Consider the following 19,349-nt stretch of genomic DNA (forward strand, 5'->3'; position numbering starts at 1 on the left):
AATGGAAGGACTATGTCAGCTCCACCACAATGTTAATGGAATATTTGTCAGACTTACTTTTCCAGACTTGACAGTGGCACAACATACCTGAACTGGTGCTGGGAAACAACAAAACTCTCTAGTACAGACAGACCTTAGAAACCATTAGCTTTTCAGAACAAATAATAAATAGACGCACATGATAGAAATGAAATATGAGAAGACAGATACTGAATGAGAGAACGAACACATTAAACAACATTCATTTAAAAAGACACTTTTTTTCTTAACTGTTTTTTCAACCTGCTTACACAAAGCTATGGAAACTTGCTTTCTCAATGCTTTTTTCAAAATTTTATCCAAATGAGAAAAGATTCTTCAACACAAATAATGCACCATTTAAGATTAACGCTTGCTCCCTGAAAAAAAAATAATTCTCCATTCACACATCTAAAAAGCTTAATTTAAAAATTAGAAATCATTAATTAATCACTACTACAGTTTTCCTAATAACATATTCAAACAGACTGAAAGAAGTTGCATATAGAATCAGGCTGCTATATCCAAATAGCAAATGTTACTGCAAATACACCCTTTCCATACATTTCCCTTTACTTTCTTTGAAACTAGAACAAAGAGAATGGCTTCATCAGCTGCGCAGTTACAGACTGCTCAGTGTGACAAGAACTGAGCTTCTTATGAAGCAGTTCAGGATTGTCTATCCCTCCTACAACATAGTGCTTCTCATAAATTGTTTTAAACTGACAGCTGGAGATTTTCACAATTAAAGGACTTCTAACCGCAAAGGGATGGTGAGCATCATGACCTAATGATCTTAGAAATTACAAATGACTCTCAATGCTTTTCAATGAATTTTCCATTGTAAAATGTTGATGGGGTTTTTTAAGTAACTGGAACAACAACAGAATTAGTGAAATCTGATTAAGGGCAAAATCTAATGGTTACTCTTAAAGGCAAGCACAAAAATACAGAAAGTCTTTGTAGAATTATTTTCTAAGATAACAATTTCTGACCTTTAAGTATACTAGTCTAGTAAGTGGAATAAAATGCAAGCACTATTATCTTTAATGTGAGACAGCACAATTATTATCCAGAAGTCTAGGTCAACTCAGTGAATTAGTGACACTGACAAATAAAGATATAAAAATAACATTTATATTGAACATTATATGTTTATAACTATTATTAAAGCAAGACAGTGTTCCTTTTCTTTGATTACATGACCATGATTAAAAAAAAACAGTTGTGGGTATTTTACTAATTATTTTTTTGAGCCAGCAATTACTATTACAGTCTGCTTGAAAACAATTCTCAAGCAGGGAGATCATGAAAATCTGATTAACTGAAAATTGGTTTACAATAAAAAACTTATTTATTTTGGTCTAATTGTAATAACTAGCAGCTCAGTGCATGTGAGAAAAATCAGTAATCAAAGCACAAAGGATGTTATTTCAAACATTGCACAAAGAAAGAAGAAAGAATCAAACCTGCTGCAAAACAATGAAATGTTCTGACTAATGGAATAATGGGTGATGGAACAGGTAGAAATCTGAAAATGCGACAGAAAAGCAGACCTCTTCTTAGAACTAGATGCAGAGTTTGTGCTGACTCCAGGAGGCATGTCGCTATAAAAAGAGTCGGCCTCTCCAGGCTTTTTTACATAATCTCCCTGGGGTATTTGTCTAAAGTATAATAAACATTGTAGAGTCAGAAAACATGACAGGAACCAGCACACACACAAACATGCACAAATGTGAGTTTAAAAGCAAGTGGCAAGGATAGCGTTCCTTGAGAAAACCTGTTAACCACACACAGTAAGCCTATTAATAAATAATTCAACCATCTGAGAGATTCCCACATGCTTCTGATATGTGCAGAACAGTGGATTATGTGGTTTTGGTATGGGAGAACAAGGAACATTTCACTGATAAACGCTGATCACAATTTTTAAAGTGAATAGTTTGTGGTTCTTGAGGCATTGGATAACCAAGTTCAGACATTTCAGATGACTCATCACACTGGTTGCAAAAAGCATCCCCAGGTGCAGTACGAGTACCGCAGCCTGAGCTGAATGCATGCCTGCGTCAAAAAAAGAGTTCAGGAAAAGTGAATGCTTTTTTTCCTTCTGAGGTAAGTACTTTTCATTTAAATTTTGTGATCATTACGGAATTCATAAACAGCAACCTGTTGAGTTATTTAAACCACATGAGGAGGAGAAAAACCTCCAGTTTATTAACTGTTTTCTTGTGCAAGGGAACTAACACCAGTGTCAGAGGCTCTCAGCTACTCCTGATTACCACAGTAGACTCAATCTGCAAGACACAAGAAAATAATGCCACACCTATCTGACAGCAGTTTATCCTCCTCCAGTACTAAAAGCTTGGTTATGGTGCATAAAACTACCTATGCATTAGAAAGTCCTTATCAAGTTATGCGACTTTTTGCAGATAGTGAATTCATTGCCAGCAGAAAAACTGTCATGCAAATATTCCAGTTACAGTTCCACCAAGTTGAAAAATCCTCCCTAGTAGAACAAGTAGCTACTTTGAGAGCTGACTATATCATAATACCAGAAACTTAATTATCTATTCAGGCTTGCACTTTCCAAGGCCTTTTTGCCTCAGTCTGCTCCTATTAAGATGTGCATTTATCAGAAGGTTGATTCACATTCAGATTGTGTTCAACTACAGACCTGAACTGGGCTCTCTTCATGCTGTATCTGAATTTCTAATGCCTCTAAAGTATTTAAAATATATAATTATACGGCACATAAATCATTATCACAGTACTTCCACACTATTTCATCTAACACTTCTCCAGTCTCAGTTCTTGTCCCATTCCCCAGCTGGAGCATGGGTGTATTCAGAGTTGATTCACTGTGGGCAGCTCTGCTTCCCAGGGTTCCTCCAGCACACTCTCTCTCACTACTTCATCAGAAATAAGTTCTCTGTGCCCTTACAGCCACACCATCCCAGCTGGCAGAACCCTTGCTAATTGGCTCTTTTTTTTTCCCATTTACTCATTTCAGTTCTTAGTAATACCAAGTATCATTCCTTACGTAATGCTCAGAAATACCTCAATGGCTTGTTTTCATCTTTATTTAAGGAGTAATAATAAACAATTAATAATAAAAAGACACTCTGGTGGATGTCTGATTTTTCCATTTATGGATCACCCCTTGTAAATATTCAAAATTATTCTATTTAGATGTCAAGCCTACAGAACTTCATTTTCTGCATGAAGAAGATTTAGTTATGAAGTATCTCCATCATCTTTAAAGTGATGGAGCCCTCCGTCACTTTCAAAAGCTTCAGCTCATGCTGGTTTCCACTCTTCCCATGCCCACAGACACAGCTGCAGACTGACTGCTTACTCACAGCTCTCTGTCCATATACTGATTTCTGGAGATGAGGGAATTTAAAAAAATTAGATTCTCTAATACTCCAATGTGAACATGCATGGGGCTGTCTCTTTCTGTATTTCAAGGTTTTGGCTGCTCTGTCCTCAGCCAACACTGCAACATCCACAGTATAATGAGTGACTTGATGGCCATGTTAGTCTGCAATTACAGATAAATCACACTCCGCTAAGCGGCACCAAACCCTGAAATTCTGTCTTCCTTGTGCTGGGTGACATTTCCTATCCATCAGCCTCTCCATAAGGCTTGACCTCCATACCTTTGGTTGTTTCCTATTACTGTTCCTGCCACCTACCTGACCTTGCAGTACACAACCAGCACTCGGCAGCACTTTTCTGCTTTTTGCAAGTATTTTGAGCCTGGCAGAGAAAGCGCTACACAGGCAGGGGAAATGGAGAACAAGCACAACAGGTAGCGGCAACAAAGCAGCAGCTTGGACCAGGAGGCAGTGATACAGGTAGAAAACAGGGGAACTTGAGAAACCCTCTAATGTGTGGGGGACAGAGAAGAAGGAGCCAACTCCTTCCCAGATGACTCATCTGCCTGGCAGATGACTGATCAAAGGGAGGCGGTCTTCCAGGCGCCAAACCCAAGTCACTAGGAACTGTTTGGTTTTTGGCCACAAGCTTGAAATGATGAAAGTTCAGTCCTGTGCTGAAGATGGTATCATGCTTTAGCTACAAATCAATCAAGCAGGCTGGCAGGAAAAAATAGGCTCTTCATTCGCACAGCAATTTAACTGCAAAGAAGCTCCAGGAATGAATTTGTCTCAAAAGGCTCCTGAACATCATGTTAATATTAATTATTCAATTCTCAGCCTCTCAAGAACACTTTCATCTCTAACAGATTTTCAGTCTCTCTTATTGGAAATATTCTCCTGTTTTCCTAAATAAAATAGTCTATCTCAGAAGTAAACATTATTTTTGCTACCGAGTCCAGTGAAATCAATATTTCAAGTAATGTATTCATAGAATACCAGTTTCATACATTCAAGCAAATATTCTTTACAATATGATAATTCATCACTGTATTTTCTTTATAGCATGTAAATGAGCAAGAGAGAAGAAAAGCTATTTTCAGAGCTTTCTAAGATACATTCCATTACTTTTATCACATACCTCTGTCTTCTGTAGTTTCTTTCCATACAAAGAGAAGAGAAAGAAAGAATGATTTATCAGTATGCAGGTATACGTGGTCAGTAAGAGAAAAAAAATAAAAATAAAGAGAAAAGAAATGTAGGCAGAATGAAATTTTTGCTCAAAATATTTCTACAGAAAACACTTCTAAAATAAACAAACAGTAATTCAGAATAAACAAGGAAAATATATTCATGTTGATGGCTAAAGTCAATGCTGAGTTGGAGCTGCAGTTCATGATGAGTTTAAATCTATTCACTGTGAAGCTGCCAGTGAAAGGTGCCCTCTTGCTCTCCACCTGCAAGAACTAATCCCAATGGCTAGATGTGATCTCAAAATGAGCCCTTAATTTTCGGAGTTGTACTCAGAAGTCCAGATTGCCAGATGCTGCCAGAAGCTGAGGATGATATACCAAGACAGCATAACCTATCTTTCTACTATACTAATCTTCAAGCTTTTTTCCAAATGCTTCTTTCCTTACGTATTTCTGAGCTGCTCTCAGCCCACCTCAGTCTAACAACCAGCAGGGAATGTGACAGTTTGTTATGCCAAACCGCTGGGACCCTGTCTCAGCTACAGCACTGCCTGAAGCTGAACCTGACCTGCCCTCCAAGCATACCAAGGATCTGTGCAGGAGGACTTCAAAAGCCACTTACCCAAACACAGGTGACAAAGTACCTTGAATCTTTTTATAATACATACAAAAAACCCCTAAACCACTCTGGTTTTAGAGGAAATTCACAAAAGGAGAAAAACTGAAAAAGATCAGTCAGGCTAAAATAATCCATTTTGGCTCTCAGTGCGCAGAACACTGACAGTTCTGCATCAGGGGAGAACTTGCAACTTATTTGCAAATTACAGATTTCTCTCTTACCGAAATACGTGCCTGAATTAATTTCAGGTTAAGCTGACTGAATATAAACATCTGTTTAAGGAAGCCTATTGTTTAGTGCTTTACTGACTGATTGAAGGCCGATCTTGCTAAATTTATTTCATCATTAGGAAAGATTTATAATTGAATCAGACTATTCTTGTATTTCATTTGTCAGATACAGCAAAATCACAATCTGATCGTCTACAAAAAAAAAAAGAACTAAATAAGAAATAAATTTCAAACCCAGATCAGGCTCTCCAAAACCACATAGACATGTAAGAATTGCTTGAAAAATGCTAACACTATAAAAATGTCATTATATAGATATAATCCAATATGGATTTTTTAGATTATGTTTGAATTGTTCTTTTCATAACATAATCAACTATCAGATGAAATACACATATTTTTAAACTGTATTAAGAAGAACACAATTTACTTACTTGTAACCCCAACCAGTTATTCCTAAAACGAGAGCCAACACTAAAATGGTGCCAGCAATAGCCCCTATTATTATATTTGTGCTAACAACACCTGGAAACACAAGAAAGGGGAAAAATACACAGAGTTTTAGGAGAAAAATACACAAAACCAGTAAATGCACTGTCTTTCAAAAACCTGCTTGGACAACTTGCACTAGGTTGATGAATTGTAACCAATAATAAAATTTTGAAAGATAGCACGGACATAAAAAGATCATTTGTAAATCAAGCTCTGACCTCTGTGTCCATTTCCCTTTATTGAACACTTGCTACATGGGAAAGTTGTGTCAGGTATGCCAATATAACTTTATCAATACTAAACTGCTGTAGCTTACATCCTTACAACCTGCCTAGCAAATACATGCTTACGTTGGAATAAAAGTGACTGGTTTTGCTCAAATCCCTTCCATAGCTGAATAAATATAACCAAAAGAGACATTCTGGAAGATGGTAAAGCTGTCCCCCCACAAGGATTTATAATGAAAAACATTTACACCCTCATTTTTCCACAATACATCTTTCTCTTGTATGCAAGCCTAAAGATGAATAAAAATTTTCACTCAAAAAATGTGAAAGCCTAAATGTTGTTTGCCAACATTCTGCATACTGGCCATGTATAAAAAATTTACTCTACCAGTCATGCAAGTAACACTGCCTTTCCATCTAGATATGAGAAGTCCCAGTAACTTTCTGCTTGACCTGTTCTATCAATATATTAATAAGGCCACTCAGGTGATTGGGACAAGCAAGGTACAACCAGCCTCACTGGTACCAGTCCTGAGAGGTGTACTGAGTGCTTGCAAGCAGCACCGCTCGCATCTAGCCCCAGTTCTGAGACCTCAATTCACAGACACCAAGTGCTTCTGCTGTGGGAAGAAGGGAAGGGAATGAGGCTCCTAATGGTGCACTGTGCTGTATGCTACCTAAAAAATTAGGATATCTAGTTTTGCATAATGAATCTTCCTCAAATCCAAGATTTTCCAGTTATTGGTAAAAATGGTAACAACATACCTTTATTGATGGCATCTTTATCAAAAAACATATCATCCTTGATGCGAGAACTGCAATCATCTCCTCCCCAGAATCGGTCACAGACACACTTTATTTCATTGCTACAAACCTGCAGCCAAACATGTAGCTCAGAATAAGATCATAAAATCAATGTATTCACGTAATTAATACCTACAGTATAGATACAGTCTGCCTGCAAAATTTTGCAACACGTTTTTAATATACAGAAAATCTAATGTATATCAGATATAAATATATTATTCTACTTTTATATATAAATATATGTAATATCTATTAAGCATCTTAATGTATTTTAATGCAATATATTTAATAGAGCCATTTATAATTGCTTTGGGAGACTCTGAACCTCAATTATTTTTATTTTTTCAAAATATGAAGTGCTTGATTTCAGATTAAAAAGGGAGTTATAACGCAGTATAAAAGACAAAAGACATTATGAGAGAACAACAACTTTGATTTCAGCTCAGCCATAGGGACCTGGACACTGTTTCAAACTGAAGGACAAGGGGACTTGCCAGGGTCACGGCAAAGCCATCGGCTGTGCACTGAGAGCAGAGAAGCGAGCACTAGCCAAGAGACAGCTCACTGCCCTCTTCACTAGGTCAGCCAACAAAACCCAACAACTTTATGAACCTTCTTGGCTGTTGACACAATAAAGAGGGAATTAAAAAGAGCATCTGGAAGAACAGAGACACAGGTTTCTCAGGTCACGAAACTTTTATGTTCTCCTGTACATTGCCTGAGGAAATATGAAGTGATAGCAAAAGAAATGATTGATAAAAAATTTTTAAAAACTAACACATGCTTACAATGGCTCATTGTTTAAGATGCCTTGATTGGTATGCATTATGTTTACTTATGTGCCTCCTTCCCTTTTCCTTTATGAAAGCTTCTCTAGCATAAAGACTTCCAGAGTCACACTTCTGGCACCCTAAAATGTCTAGCTAGTATACTACACAACACCAGGTACTCAGCAAAAACAGAAAAAAGGATCAAAGAGTACAAGAACATACACCGTGTCCTGAACAAATTTCGCTGTCTGTGGTGCCTGGGCAGGTACTGAAGTTGAAGGCCTCGGTGGGGAGGCAGCGATGCTCAAGGCACACCATGTTCGGCCCGCACGGTGTCCCGTTCTCCACATAGCCCAGGTCTGTCTCCTCATCGAGCTTCACATGGCCACCACTGCAAGACAAGCAAGGGGACCCCGGTGACTTGTGCTGTGATTAGATGGGACTGCTTGAGAAACTGGGCTCTGGGCTGCTGCCTTTATTTCTGTCTGCATTATATGATGCCCAGGACCAGGAAAGAGTAAGCACTGGCTTAATTTTATCTCACTGGTTCTAATGTGAAACAAACAAAACCACAGTATATCTACATGAAATAAATGTAATGGTGAAAACAAAGACCATTTTTCCAGTGTGAGAACTAGTGTTAGATAAAACACCGAGTTTACTTGTGCGGGAACTTTATTTTATCTTACAGTTGTGTGAAGCTATAAGAACACACCAGGTCTATAATTGGGAATCAGTTAACTTACGGCAATGTATTAAGCTGCCAGTTAGCTTTGGCAGTACAGGCATATGTCTAAGTATTTTACAAACATTAAGAAATGTAAAATCAAGAGACCAGAGAAGAGGCATTACAACTCTACAGGCAAAATTAACTACTACACAGAGGGGACTGCAAAACAGCTGCACTCCTCACATGCAGCCCATTTCCTGAAGCTTAACAAAGGTTGTTAATAATAATTGCTGGAATAGTGACTATGCATTAACAGGAAGAAAATAATTAATGGAAACAGTTGTTCTCCACTTAGGAAGGAGAAAGCTGCTTTTCTATGCAAGATGGATATTGATTGTCTCTGTTCTGTTTTGAGGACTTCCAATTACCTGCAATTGTAGACTTTTCCAAACTGCAAGATTGATGATGTGATTTCACCATCAAGTTCTCCAAGTCTGGGCACACTGGATATATTGGAGCATAGAAGGTAACCACAAAGCACATCCCTGTATTGAGAGAATGAACAGATACTCACCAAAAACAAAACTGAATTAAAATGGACGATCAAAAAAATATGGCCTTCTTCACTTGCTTTGTAATGTGTTTGTTATTCCTTGTCTTTCTCCCACTGACAGTAACTCCCATAAATTTCTTGTTTCCCAAGAAAATTACTCTCCTCAGAGCTTAGACTAGGAAAAGTCTTTTTCATTATATATTACCAAAAATGCTCTGAGTAACAGCAAGCAGAGAGCTGTCAAGAACAAGCCATATCAAATTGATTTAATATCCTATTAAGATACAGTAACTGGCCCATAGAGGAGAAGCAGTATATACTGGCTTTAAACAAACTCTCAAATGGCACACATGTAAGGGAACTAGAGACATCAAGTTTAATTCAGCTGTTGAAGGAACTTTACAACTCGCGTGGAGACTTGTGCACCATCAGAACAGAGGGGTCGGGCCTCTCCCATATTACTGAATATTTTTTACTCATGGATTTGTAATGAAGCAAAAGTAACATTATGAAATCTGCATAGAAAGGTGGGAAAGGACATGAGTTCACTTGCAGGCACAACTAGAATTCAAATGGCATTGACAGAATGGAGAACTCATCTGAAAAAACAAGGTGCGGTTTGATAAGAAACGGTAAAAGGTTCAAAAATAGGCAGAAGTCATCAACTACATAAATACAGAATGTGAAACAATGGTTTAAGCAGCAACTTGTAGGAAAAGATGTGGAAAGTTACAATATGATGAAAACTGAACACAACTTAGCAATGCAATGGCACAGCATAACAGGTGAACATCACAGGCTTCTCTCCTCTGTGCTGCTAAGCCTCACAAAGAGCACTAGAAGCACTTTTGGTCCAAGTGCTACCAAAATTCAGATGGTGCTCTCTTGTCAGAGATCACCTCCTCTCAACACTCCAATCTCTATAGAATTTCCTGCTCTAAGGAAGCAGAACATCTAAGGTCTGCAGAAGGCAGCCAGACATCTAATCCATATAGAGGCTTTTTTATGGCAGCTAAAGAACTGGATCAGGGATAAAAAAATCTCATACCAGTTGTTTTCTAAATGTATCAACTTACTGTTTATTGCACTGTATCCAAGAGTCCTTGTCTCTTCCACAGTTTCCTTTCTCAGTCCCTTCAATATTCAGCTTCTCATAGCAGAACCTGTCAGCAGCTGTCACTTCTAAAAACAGAAACAAATGTCTTCTAAGATGATGAAGACTTTTAAAGGTCAGGACCTGGGAACCGGGGATGCACAATCAAACCAAGCAGAGCTCCCCAACCTGTGTACTGTGAACAGCAGTACCATGGTCTATAGGTGGCCTGTGAAATTCTGCACAGTGTTCTCAACAAAAGGTTTTATGTTGGCACCACAGGACTGTTATAAAATTTTGTTCAGATTGACTAGGGTTTATTGGTCAAAAATGTCCAGAAACCACTGAAATAAATCAATAAAAATGAGTACATACTCCCTAGGTGGTAGTGAATAAGAACTTAAAATTAAGACTTCAGAAGAATCACCAGTAAAGTTAACCAACACTAGAGAAAGAGCTGGAAAAGAGAATGGAAAGACAAAATGAAAAGGGAAGAGAGCGGAGAGTGACATACAGTCTTAGCTGGTTTTAATGGCTCTGAATATGCCTCTTCCATAATTTTTCTTAGCTAAGACAATCTTTCGAGCCACATGAACAACCACCAACTTAGAAACAATAACATTCACTTACTTTCACCCCAGATATATTTACACTGCCGGTCCCTGGTTTTACATCTTCCCCCAAAACAAATACCCTAGGAAGAAAGAGATACAGAAAAGTTTCAAATAACTTGATTTTCCAAAATATTTATTTGTTTAACATACAGATTTGTTCTATGCTTTCTACTGAGGCAACTAATATGTGATTCTACCTTCTGTTCATTTAAATGCTTAGCTCCAAAACATGACTAGCACCCAAAACTCAAGAATCTTAGCAGAACTGTCCCAGGAGACTTCCAAAGATCTATAAAATCTAAATTAAACCAAAATCTACAAAAAGGAATCTATAAAAGCAGAAAGAATGTAAAACAAATAGAAGTGCTAATTACCTGCTTGTTATCACATGAATATCCATCCATTTTATGAATATTGGGAGAACACTATAGAAAGAGAAAATAACTAATAGATCATAGAGCAGACAAGCAAAAGTATACAAGTCATATGGTAAATTATTTCAGTACCATACTGTTTTTTTCAGTAGCAGCAGGTTTAATGTAATTTTTATACATCTTACCATACAAAGCAGTAACATTCTCTCTAGTGACTGAGAGACTACAGGTAGGTTTTTTTAATCTCTTGGATAGAAGAAACAAAAATCACCTGACTGGAGTTTCCTGTGCAGTTCTCTGCAATATCACAATCATTCACCGCTTCTCGGCACAAAACTCCTTTAGGTTCAAACTGGAAAAAAAGGACAGAAAATTAGAGTCTTGGTTTCTCCATGTCCTGCCTTAAATTCAATGCTTCCTTAGAGTTTTAACTAAAATAAAAAATGGGAAATCTTCAGGTGCTGACTGAAGTGGGAAGACTTTCCCTGGTGCAAGCACTGGACCACTCAAGCCACCAGCCATTTACTGGTGCAAGTGGTATCAGTCTCTGAGACATCCCCTCCCAAGTGCATCAAGTGCAGGGCTGAGCAGGGTAAGTGCTCTCCTGGGACACAGGACCCCTGGAGTTTATCAAACCAGTACTGCAGTGGCTTGCAGCATTATCTTGAGCAGGTCATTGTGCCTTTTTGTGACCATTTAGCTCTTCTTCACAAAACAGGGAGAGTGATCCTGATCTCCCTAGAGATGAAGAACACTGCAAAGCTCTAGGTATAAACACTATGGTTACTACAATGCCCCGTTACTGTTGCAGAACAGAAACCATTAATAAATGAACTGAATTCTGTACAGTTTGACACCATTTTTAGGTGAACAGACAATGGAAAATGTACCAGTGACCTAACAGAAGCATTTCAGCTAAAGATTTCAGTGCTGTCTCAAGACCTGTAAAAGCAGGAAGACATCTCATTACCAGCACTTGTTAGTGCTGCTGGTCATGGATGTACTACAGACCCCTTATTTTTCCTGAAAGGTTTCTTAAGACTGTGATACATTTTGCAGCTCTCTGACTTTTTTTCTGGATCTGCATTCACATACATTTTTTGGGAGACAACTGCTAACTCCACAGCTGGTGTGAACAGGCACATGCCAGTGGAAGAGCTAGTCTCTGGTACTTTTTTTTGGCCTTCAGCTTATCTTTTTCCTACCAGTCTCTGGAAAAATGCAGACAGACAGGAATGTTGTCAGAGACACTACAGGATGCTGGGATATACATTCACCATGTTTTGCTTGCAATTCCTCCTTCACTCCTGCTTTCAGGCAGGATATTACAGGGGAAGGTAACCCCCAACTTTGGAAACTATTATATATGGTCTTTTGATCTGTCCTGATTAACACCTTCTAGGGACATGTGTTTTGCAAAATTCTGCCTTTCTCTTCATTGGCTCACCCTCACCACTCTGTATGCAGATAAACCCTTATCTCATTTGCAAAAATAATGTAGGTACACAGAAGCTTATTTTTTTTCTGATAGTCTTTAATATGGTGCCTATGTGACTTGGATACTTGAACAAAATTCACCCACACTGGCAATCTGCAAAAAGGAATGTGCTTAGGGAAATGTGATCTGTTCCAGCATAATCTGTGCTTTTTCTTTTTTTAACATTAGGATGAGTACAAAGTCAAGAATGTGGTCTGCAGTTATTACTAATGTTCCCCCTAAGGAAATGAAACCCTCAAATGCCCACAGACAAATATAAAAATATCACACATAGTACACAACAGTTTTAATAATATTGATGGTAATTATCATTATTACTAAATGAGTATAAACAACTATTTGAAGTCATATTTAGCTAGGTTCCCTTTTGCAGCCAAGATCTGGCTAAACCTCCTTTCACTATTTACTGATATATCAGGAAGAACGCCTTACAGTTTACACAGGGCTTGATTCCTTTTACTCAATGGGATTTCAGTCAGTCCAAACATAAGGAGACATAGGCAGATCTAACCAAAAGTGAAGGCAGGTGTCTTCTAGATGAACACTTCTCAATAATTCTAACTGCATTTTGTGGTTTTTTTACTATACCCATCTCTCAGGCCCTCTGTGGTATGATTTCCGCGTTCAGTCTCATGGGGCAAATCCAGTGCAACATGCAAGGCATTGGGGGCAGCACATGATTAAGGATGTGCATGTTTAAACAAGGCCATCTAATGAAACCTTGTGGAACTTCAACCTGATTCAAACTTGTCTGAAATCAGAAAGCTTTAATTCACCTCTGCATTTGATCACAGTCCCTGCCCCCAGAAGCCAAGCCTAAAAGACCGAGAATAGCCCCAGACAAACCAGTTTTCAGCCAATTTTAAAAGGTAAGCTTTCAGAAAAGTAATCACAAGGGCTGCAAGGAAAAAGACGTGCTGTGGTGCCTGCAGCCACCTGGATGCATTCCCACCTGGATGCTGCATTGAAGGTCACAGCCCTTACCCTGCACTTCCGACAGCAAAGTCCATTGCTGCACTGGGAGCCTGCCGTCAGGGTGCAAGTACTGCAGCACTCTCCTCCTTCACTGGCACACTCCTGAGGAACACACACACTTGTAATCGAATACATGGAAAAGCAGATAAGCCCCAAGCTCTCTTATTACATCTCATCTTAGCATGCTACCTGAACAGCTCTTTAACAAGGCTTTTAGGCACCTGGAGAGAGAAACAGGCATGAACTGTGGGGCATGAAGGTGCTGTTTCCTATGTAATATAGGAAATAATTTTTCTAACTTCAGTATCAATCATTAAATACTGACATTTTAGCATTGACCAGAGTCATGTTGCTATCTAGGAAAGTACTTCGACATCTTTTAAGGCCTGATTCTGCACAGGTAGCTATTACTATTACTCTTCAGAATTTATGTGGTGATAGAATAAAAAAGCTGGCCCACACTGTGTTAAACATGATGGGCAAAGGTAAAAATGATTAAACTTTTGCCACTGGACCTTAGCATTGCCTGTCTTCCCCCACTTAATCTTAATGGCAGTGATGGGCAGCACCAAGTCCTGGAGAATCTAGTTTCTAATTTAAAGTATATTGCACTTACTGCTATTGTCCCACAGTCACACTCTTCTCCATCTTCCACAAAACCATTGCCGCATTCTGGAGGATCCAGAAGCTGTGGGGCAAAATCAGAAATCAAAGGGCATGTCTCTCCTAAGGGAATCATTGTCATATTTACTCTGTACAACATGGGTTTTTTAGCTAGCACTCCAAATGCATTAACTGACAAACAGTACCCACAACTCAGGGATAAACAGACTAGGAACACCACAAACAAAACGTGCAGAGAACAAACAATGCTGTGAATTAATTCAGCAATACTGTCGAGTCACACAGCATCTGTGCATGAGGGCCATTTTTACAGCAGATTCAGTTAGAGCAGAAGTCATAATAAAAAACAAAAGGTGTGACAATAAAGGAAAAAAATTTAAACCAATATGACATTTTCACCATCATCACAGGGGCTGCAATTGCTGCTGTTCAAGAATTCAAGGGATGAAGGCTCTGCCCCAGGTTGAAGCCTGCATTGTAACTTCAGAAGGAATAGTCATAAAAAAATTGCCCTTTGGTAGCATGTGGCTCAGAAATGCAGGGAAAGGGGAGAAGCTGGGTTTCTTTGTCAGTTTTTGTTGTAGTCAGATGCTTTTTCCTTCCCTCTTCCTCTACCACAGTTGAGAACTTTCAGCAGTTTTCCATAAGTCTGTGTGTCACAGGCAAGTGAGAAAGTATAGCTGCTGAGCTTCCTCCCTTTCCTTTCAGCCTCCCCACTAAACTGTAACTTAAAATGTCTGAATTTGTATATTTGCAGTAGTATTTTTATTTCCCAGAGGCAAGATTCATTTACCATTTTTTACACAGGAACCACGTGATGCTCTCTGCTAATGGACATTTATACTCTGTTCTTTCCAGTTTCATTGTTTTCCTAAAATGTCTAAATGTAATTCTTCAAAAATAAACTATTCTTTTTCCTTTGGCCACAAGAAAACTTAACAGTAGCTTTTTATTACATAAATGAGAAAAGCATATAGGTGTGTCATCAAGACTAAAGTTTTGCGGATTGTTCTCCAGTTAAACTAGGATCATTCCAGAAACCACTCTGCTTATGAGCCATCTGCACAAGGACATTGCTTATGGTGTAGAGCACATTTCTCTCCAGCTGCTGCCTTTCTACCAGTAGCCCACAGGATGGAGCATCACCCCATGTACTTCACTGTGCCACAAACCAGCCTGAGGGCTGTGGCACAGACTGACCTGCTATTATTAGATCCCCCTATTAAAATGGAAATTTGACTGCAGCATGAAATGCATATATAGGATTTAACATTAAATGTAATCAAGCAGTTGTCTTCTAGAATTATTAAAGAGTTGTTAAAACTGCTTGTTTCCTACATATTTTTCCAGATAACTCCTTCAGTATCTCTAGGTGTCCTGCACAATGCAGACAAGTAGATGGCAGTAGCACAGGGTTCTGCCTTAAAACATTGAGTCCATCTGCTGCAATATATAGGGACAGTTAAATATGAAATGGAAGAAAAAAAAATCATGAAAAGCAAATCCAATATCTTTTCCCAAAAAATCATGCAATTAATCCATTCATTTGAAAAAAGCATACGGCCAGTCTGCTCCAGCAGTCACTGATGTAATTTTTGGGTTCACAGCTGATCTTATGGTGAAGCACTGTCAAACACTGCACCTTGTCACATCAGTTTTCCTTTATCTCATATTTCTTGAAAAGCACAAGTAAGTTTGTTTTTCACCGCCCTTGCTAGGAAACACATGTGTTTGACAGCCTTGTGAATTAGGCAGACATCCACTGACAATAATTTTAAACCAACACAAACAACAATACATAAACAAGTCTAAATCACTCTGGCTTCCACATCTAACTTTCACATTTCAACCTGCCATTGGAAAAAACTGTAACTGCTGCCAATCTAGACTGAGATGGGTGTAATTGGTTTTTTTCTCCAAGTGACAGATATGCAAATGAACCTAATCACCGAAACAAGCCCAACTAAGACACATTACACTGTGGAAACAATTCACTCAGCAATGAAATAAAGCCACTGATATTTCTTGGTAAAAAACAAATTTCCAAGATGCAGATGCATTTTAAAGAATGAAATTCTTACATCTTATTAACGAATTACAGTGCTTTCTCTCCACTTTCAATAACACAATCTTCCATGAAAAGGAGGTCTTTGAGAAATAAGCAGATTCGGCTTAACCAGATTTGATGCCTTCTCTTCCCCCCTCTCTAACATTTATTAAAATTCTGTAGTTGTTGGAAGATGCAGTTTTTCCTCAGCTGCTCCAGAGGAATATGCATCACTCCAGAACTGACTTTCTCTTTTACAACTGTGACCACCTCAGCTATGAAGTCTTGTTTCCACATTGGACTGTCTTTCTGCCTTAGCCTCTTTCCTTTGCTTCCTCCTTAAATAGAGGGTAACATTAAACATATATAGGAAAGAGTCAAAATCATTATCCTGATTATTTTACATTTTAACACATGCTTCAGTAAATGCAGCAGGAATACACCTAAACCCTGCTGCAAATCCTCCATTGTTGAAGTGCATGAGTTTCTTTAGCCTTGTTTTGTATTTATCTCCCTTAAATGCCTCAGTTAATCATTCCATACTCTTTGCATCCTTCACATCAATACAAGCGTGTAGCAGGCCAACACTGAGACAAAAGAAGCAAAGAAAAGGCAAATACTGTCTCAAGAGATATTCCCTACTTCTCCTGATTTGCAGGACTCGTACAGCAAGAGCTCTGATTTCATACTTTAGAAGCAAATTTGGAGGGGGTTAGTGGTTTAAGTGGGTCCCAATGCTTTTGTAGCCCTCCTGCCTCCAAGCCTTTAGGGAGCTAACGCACCCTGCTAGATTACGACAAGGTGGACAGGGGCCCGCAGGGATCCACCAGCCCTCCCCATCTAGGGGGCTACCCAGCACAAGGCAGGGCTGTGCAGAGCAGCATGTGTTGGTGTGGAAGGAGCTAACACAGGGCTAAGACGAGCACTTCTCTCCAGCCACGTTTCTCCCACAGCACATGCAGTTCAGGGGATGACAGACCCTTTTGACAGAGATGATGTGGGTAGCGTCTGGGGAATGAGAGTGTGACAGGCACTCAGCAGCCATGGGCTCTCCTAATGTCTGTCCCCCTACTCCTCGGGGCTTTCTCTACCACTCTGCCTCTTCCGGCTTTAGAAAAACTAGTCCCGGTTTTCCAACTCTGTTCTGAGAGCCACTGTAAAAACTTTGTCTTCTCCAAACAGGGAGAATATCACAACCACTTGTAACTGCTGGTGCCTGCAAAGCTGCTGGGCTGCATGGCAGTGCACCCCTTGCAGAGGCTCTAGGAGCCTACCTTCATCTTGGGACAGATGTGAAATAAAAGCATTCTTACTTCAGCTTCCAGAGATTTGTACCAAAAGGCATCAGTTCAAACAAATTAGAATACAAGCTGTGCAAAAATTTACCAAGACACTTGCAACCTCAGCAAGTAAGTTCAGCAACACATTGTATTTACAATATTCAGAACAAATCGCATGAGGGATGGTTCTAGATCAAAGCCTGTGGGAACTGTTGGACATAAAACCACTTATTACAAATTTATTTAAATATAATTTCCAAACCACTATGAACCAAAATCAGCTACTTCACTCCTATGTCACCAGAAAATTTAGAACTTAGAGAGAAGCAGAAATATCAAAATTACAGGCGTTATCTTTTCCAAACATTTCCATTCTTCTCAGTTTCATCTAAATTAGAAACACAATAGAAATAATACTCAATATTAAAGTAATGCTTACTTTGGTTGGTTTATTGAAAAGGCATGCTCCACCTCCGTTGTTTAAAAATTCATGATACTCTTCAATATCACACTTGGAGAACTTGCTTGGAAGATAATACCTGCACAGAGATAAGGTGGCAGGATTACTTCTACAGTGCTTTTTACACTGTATTTTCTTTTTTCAAAAAGTACAAAAACACACTGTTCAGAATCAGAGTGACTATCTCCCTGTAACCTTATCTAATTTGTTAAGTATTTTAGTAAATGACAATGAACTTTCAACAATGACACAGAGCTCATGAAAAGTAAGAGGTCTAAAACATTTTACTAACTTATTTCATGCCAAATACCAGAAATCTGAGTACACAGTGTGTAGTTCTCAAAAGCACAACCTGTTCCACTAACGGGCTTGATATCAGAAATACATTTATTTCTTCCCGTACATACTGCAGGAGACAAATATTGCTTATAGTTCATTTCCTTCTTAGATGAAATTGCTCTCTTGGCCCACAGAATTTTTATATAATAGATTTATACCACTATAAAACATGCTGCTAACATTTTGCCTTCCCTCTCTCATGTGCCCTATTGAACAAATTTTATTCGAGTTCAGAGTGACAACCTAAGGCAAAGTGCACCACCTAAAAACAATTTCATTCAAAGAATCTTTGCATGGATCCTTTCCACAGGGAAAGAATTTTTCCCAAAGTAACTTAAGTCATCTTTATATTTAGGTCCTTAGTCATGAAAGTACTTATGCTTCAAGCAGATTTGGGAGTCTCAAGGGCTTTCCTGTATCAGCATATCACTGAATAACAAAATATTAGCAGAAGTGCTACACAAAGTAATCCTGCATTGCCAAGAGTGATGGCTTGCAAAACATAAATGGGCATTTTCCATCTCTACTGTTATGATTTAGGTCTAAAGACTACAATGAATATGGGATTCACCTACCTTCATCAATAAGCTAGGTAAATACAAGCTTTTTTTGTGTACCTAATTACTTGAAAGGTTTGGACTTCAGATAAAGTATCTAAAGACCATTAGATAAGTAATCCCTTTTACAAGCATCAAGAATGCTTCTCAGTCGACTTTCTAACAAAGTAAAAATCAGAAAAATCCTACCTAGTATGTTTTTAGGTAGACGAGGTGAAAAAGGCACATATTCATACTTCCAAAGAGCTTTGAATAAAATATGTTTCTTTTTTCAAAGTTGTTCTGACCACAAAGATGTGAAAATTTGCAGGTCAGTTTGAAATTAATTTAAAAATCTGGAGCACTGTCCATACGTAAAACTAGACTACATTTAATTCATATACATGACAAAAGACAGGCCTTCAATATGAAGAATTAAGGTCTGAATGCACATGTTAGAAAGCATCAGATTTCATCTACCAGGAAAAACTTGCTGATTCACTAGACATTAAATTAAATCTCTCCAGTGACATTACATGTAGGTATAAGCATC

At 38.5% G+C, this 19,349-nt stretch overlaps 1 protein-coding gene across 11 annotated transcripts in view; it reads right to left on the reverse strand.

Moving 5' to 3' along the window:
- The window catches only part of ADAM22 (ADAM metallopeptidase domain 22), a 138,221-nt gene that overhangs the window by 19,681 nt on the left and 99,191 nt on the right, over window positions 1–19,349 (reverse strand). For 4 of the 11 annotated variants that reach the window (XM_040591634.1, XM_040591632.1, XM_040591630.1 and 1 more), the window contains exons 15-27: window positions 17,901–18,000; window positions 14,127–14,198; window positions 13,520–13,612; window positions 11,309–11,389; window positions 11,038–11,088; window positions 10,680–10,743; window positions 10,033–10,138; window positions 8,832–8,948; window positions 7,956–8,124; window positions 6,922–7,030; window positions 5,872–5,962; window positions 4,537–4,554; window positions 1,575–1,682 (exon numbers count right to left, since the gene is read on the reverse strand). In XM_040591634.1, the coding sequence (XP_040447568.1) occupies window positions 1,575–1,682; window positions 4,537–4,554; window positions 5,872–5,962; window positions 6,922–7,030; window positions 7,956–8,124; window positions 8,832–8,948; window positions 10,033–10,138; window positions 10,680–10,743; window positions 11,038–11,088; window positions 11,309–11,389; window positions 13,520–13,612; window positions 14,127–14,198; window positions 17,901–18,000 (1,179 nt within the window). Of the gene's footprint in view, window positions 1–1,487; window positions 1,683–4,536; window positions 4,555–5,871; window positions 5,963–6,921; window positions 7,031–7,955; window positions 8,125–8,831; window positions 8,949–10,032; window positions 10,139–10,679; window positions 10,744–11,037; window positions 11,089–11,308; window positions 11,390–13,519; window positions 13,613–14,126; window positions 14,199–17,900; window positions 18,001–19,349 lie in introns of all 11 variants that reach the window. The other 7 variants (XM_040591631.1, XM_040591628.1, XM_040591627.1 and 4 more) reach the window with 2 other exon arrangements.

The sequence above is a fragment of the Falco naumanni genome, chromosome 4 (genome assembly GCF_017639655.2).
Source record: "Falco naumanni isolate bFalNau1 chromosome 4, bFalNau1.pat, whole genome shotgun sequence".
Taxonomy (NCBI): Eukaryota; Metazoa; Chordata; class Aves; order Falconiformes; family Falconidae; genus Falco; species Falco naumanni.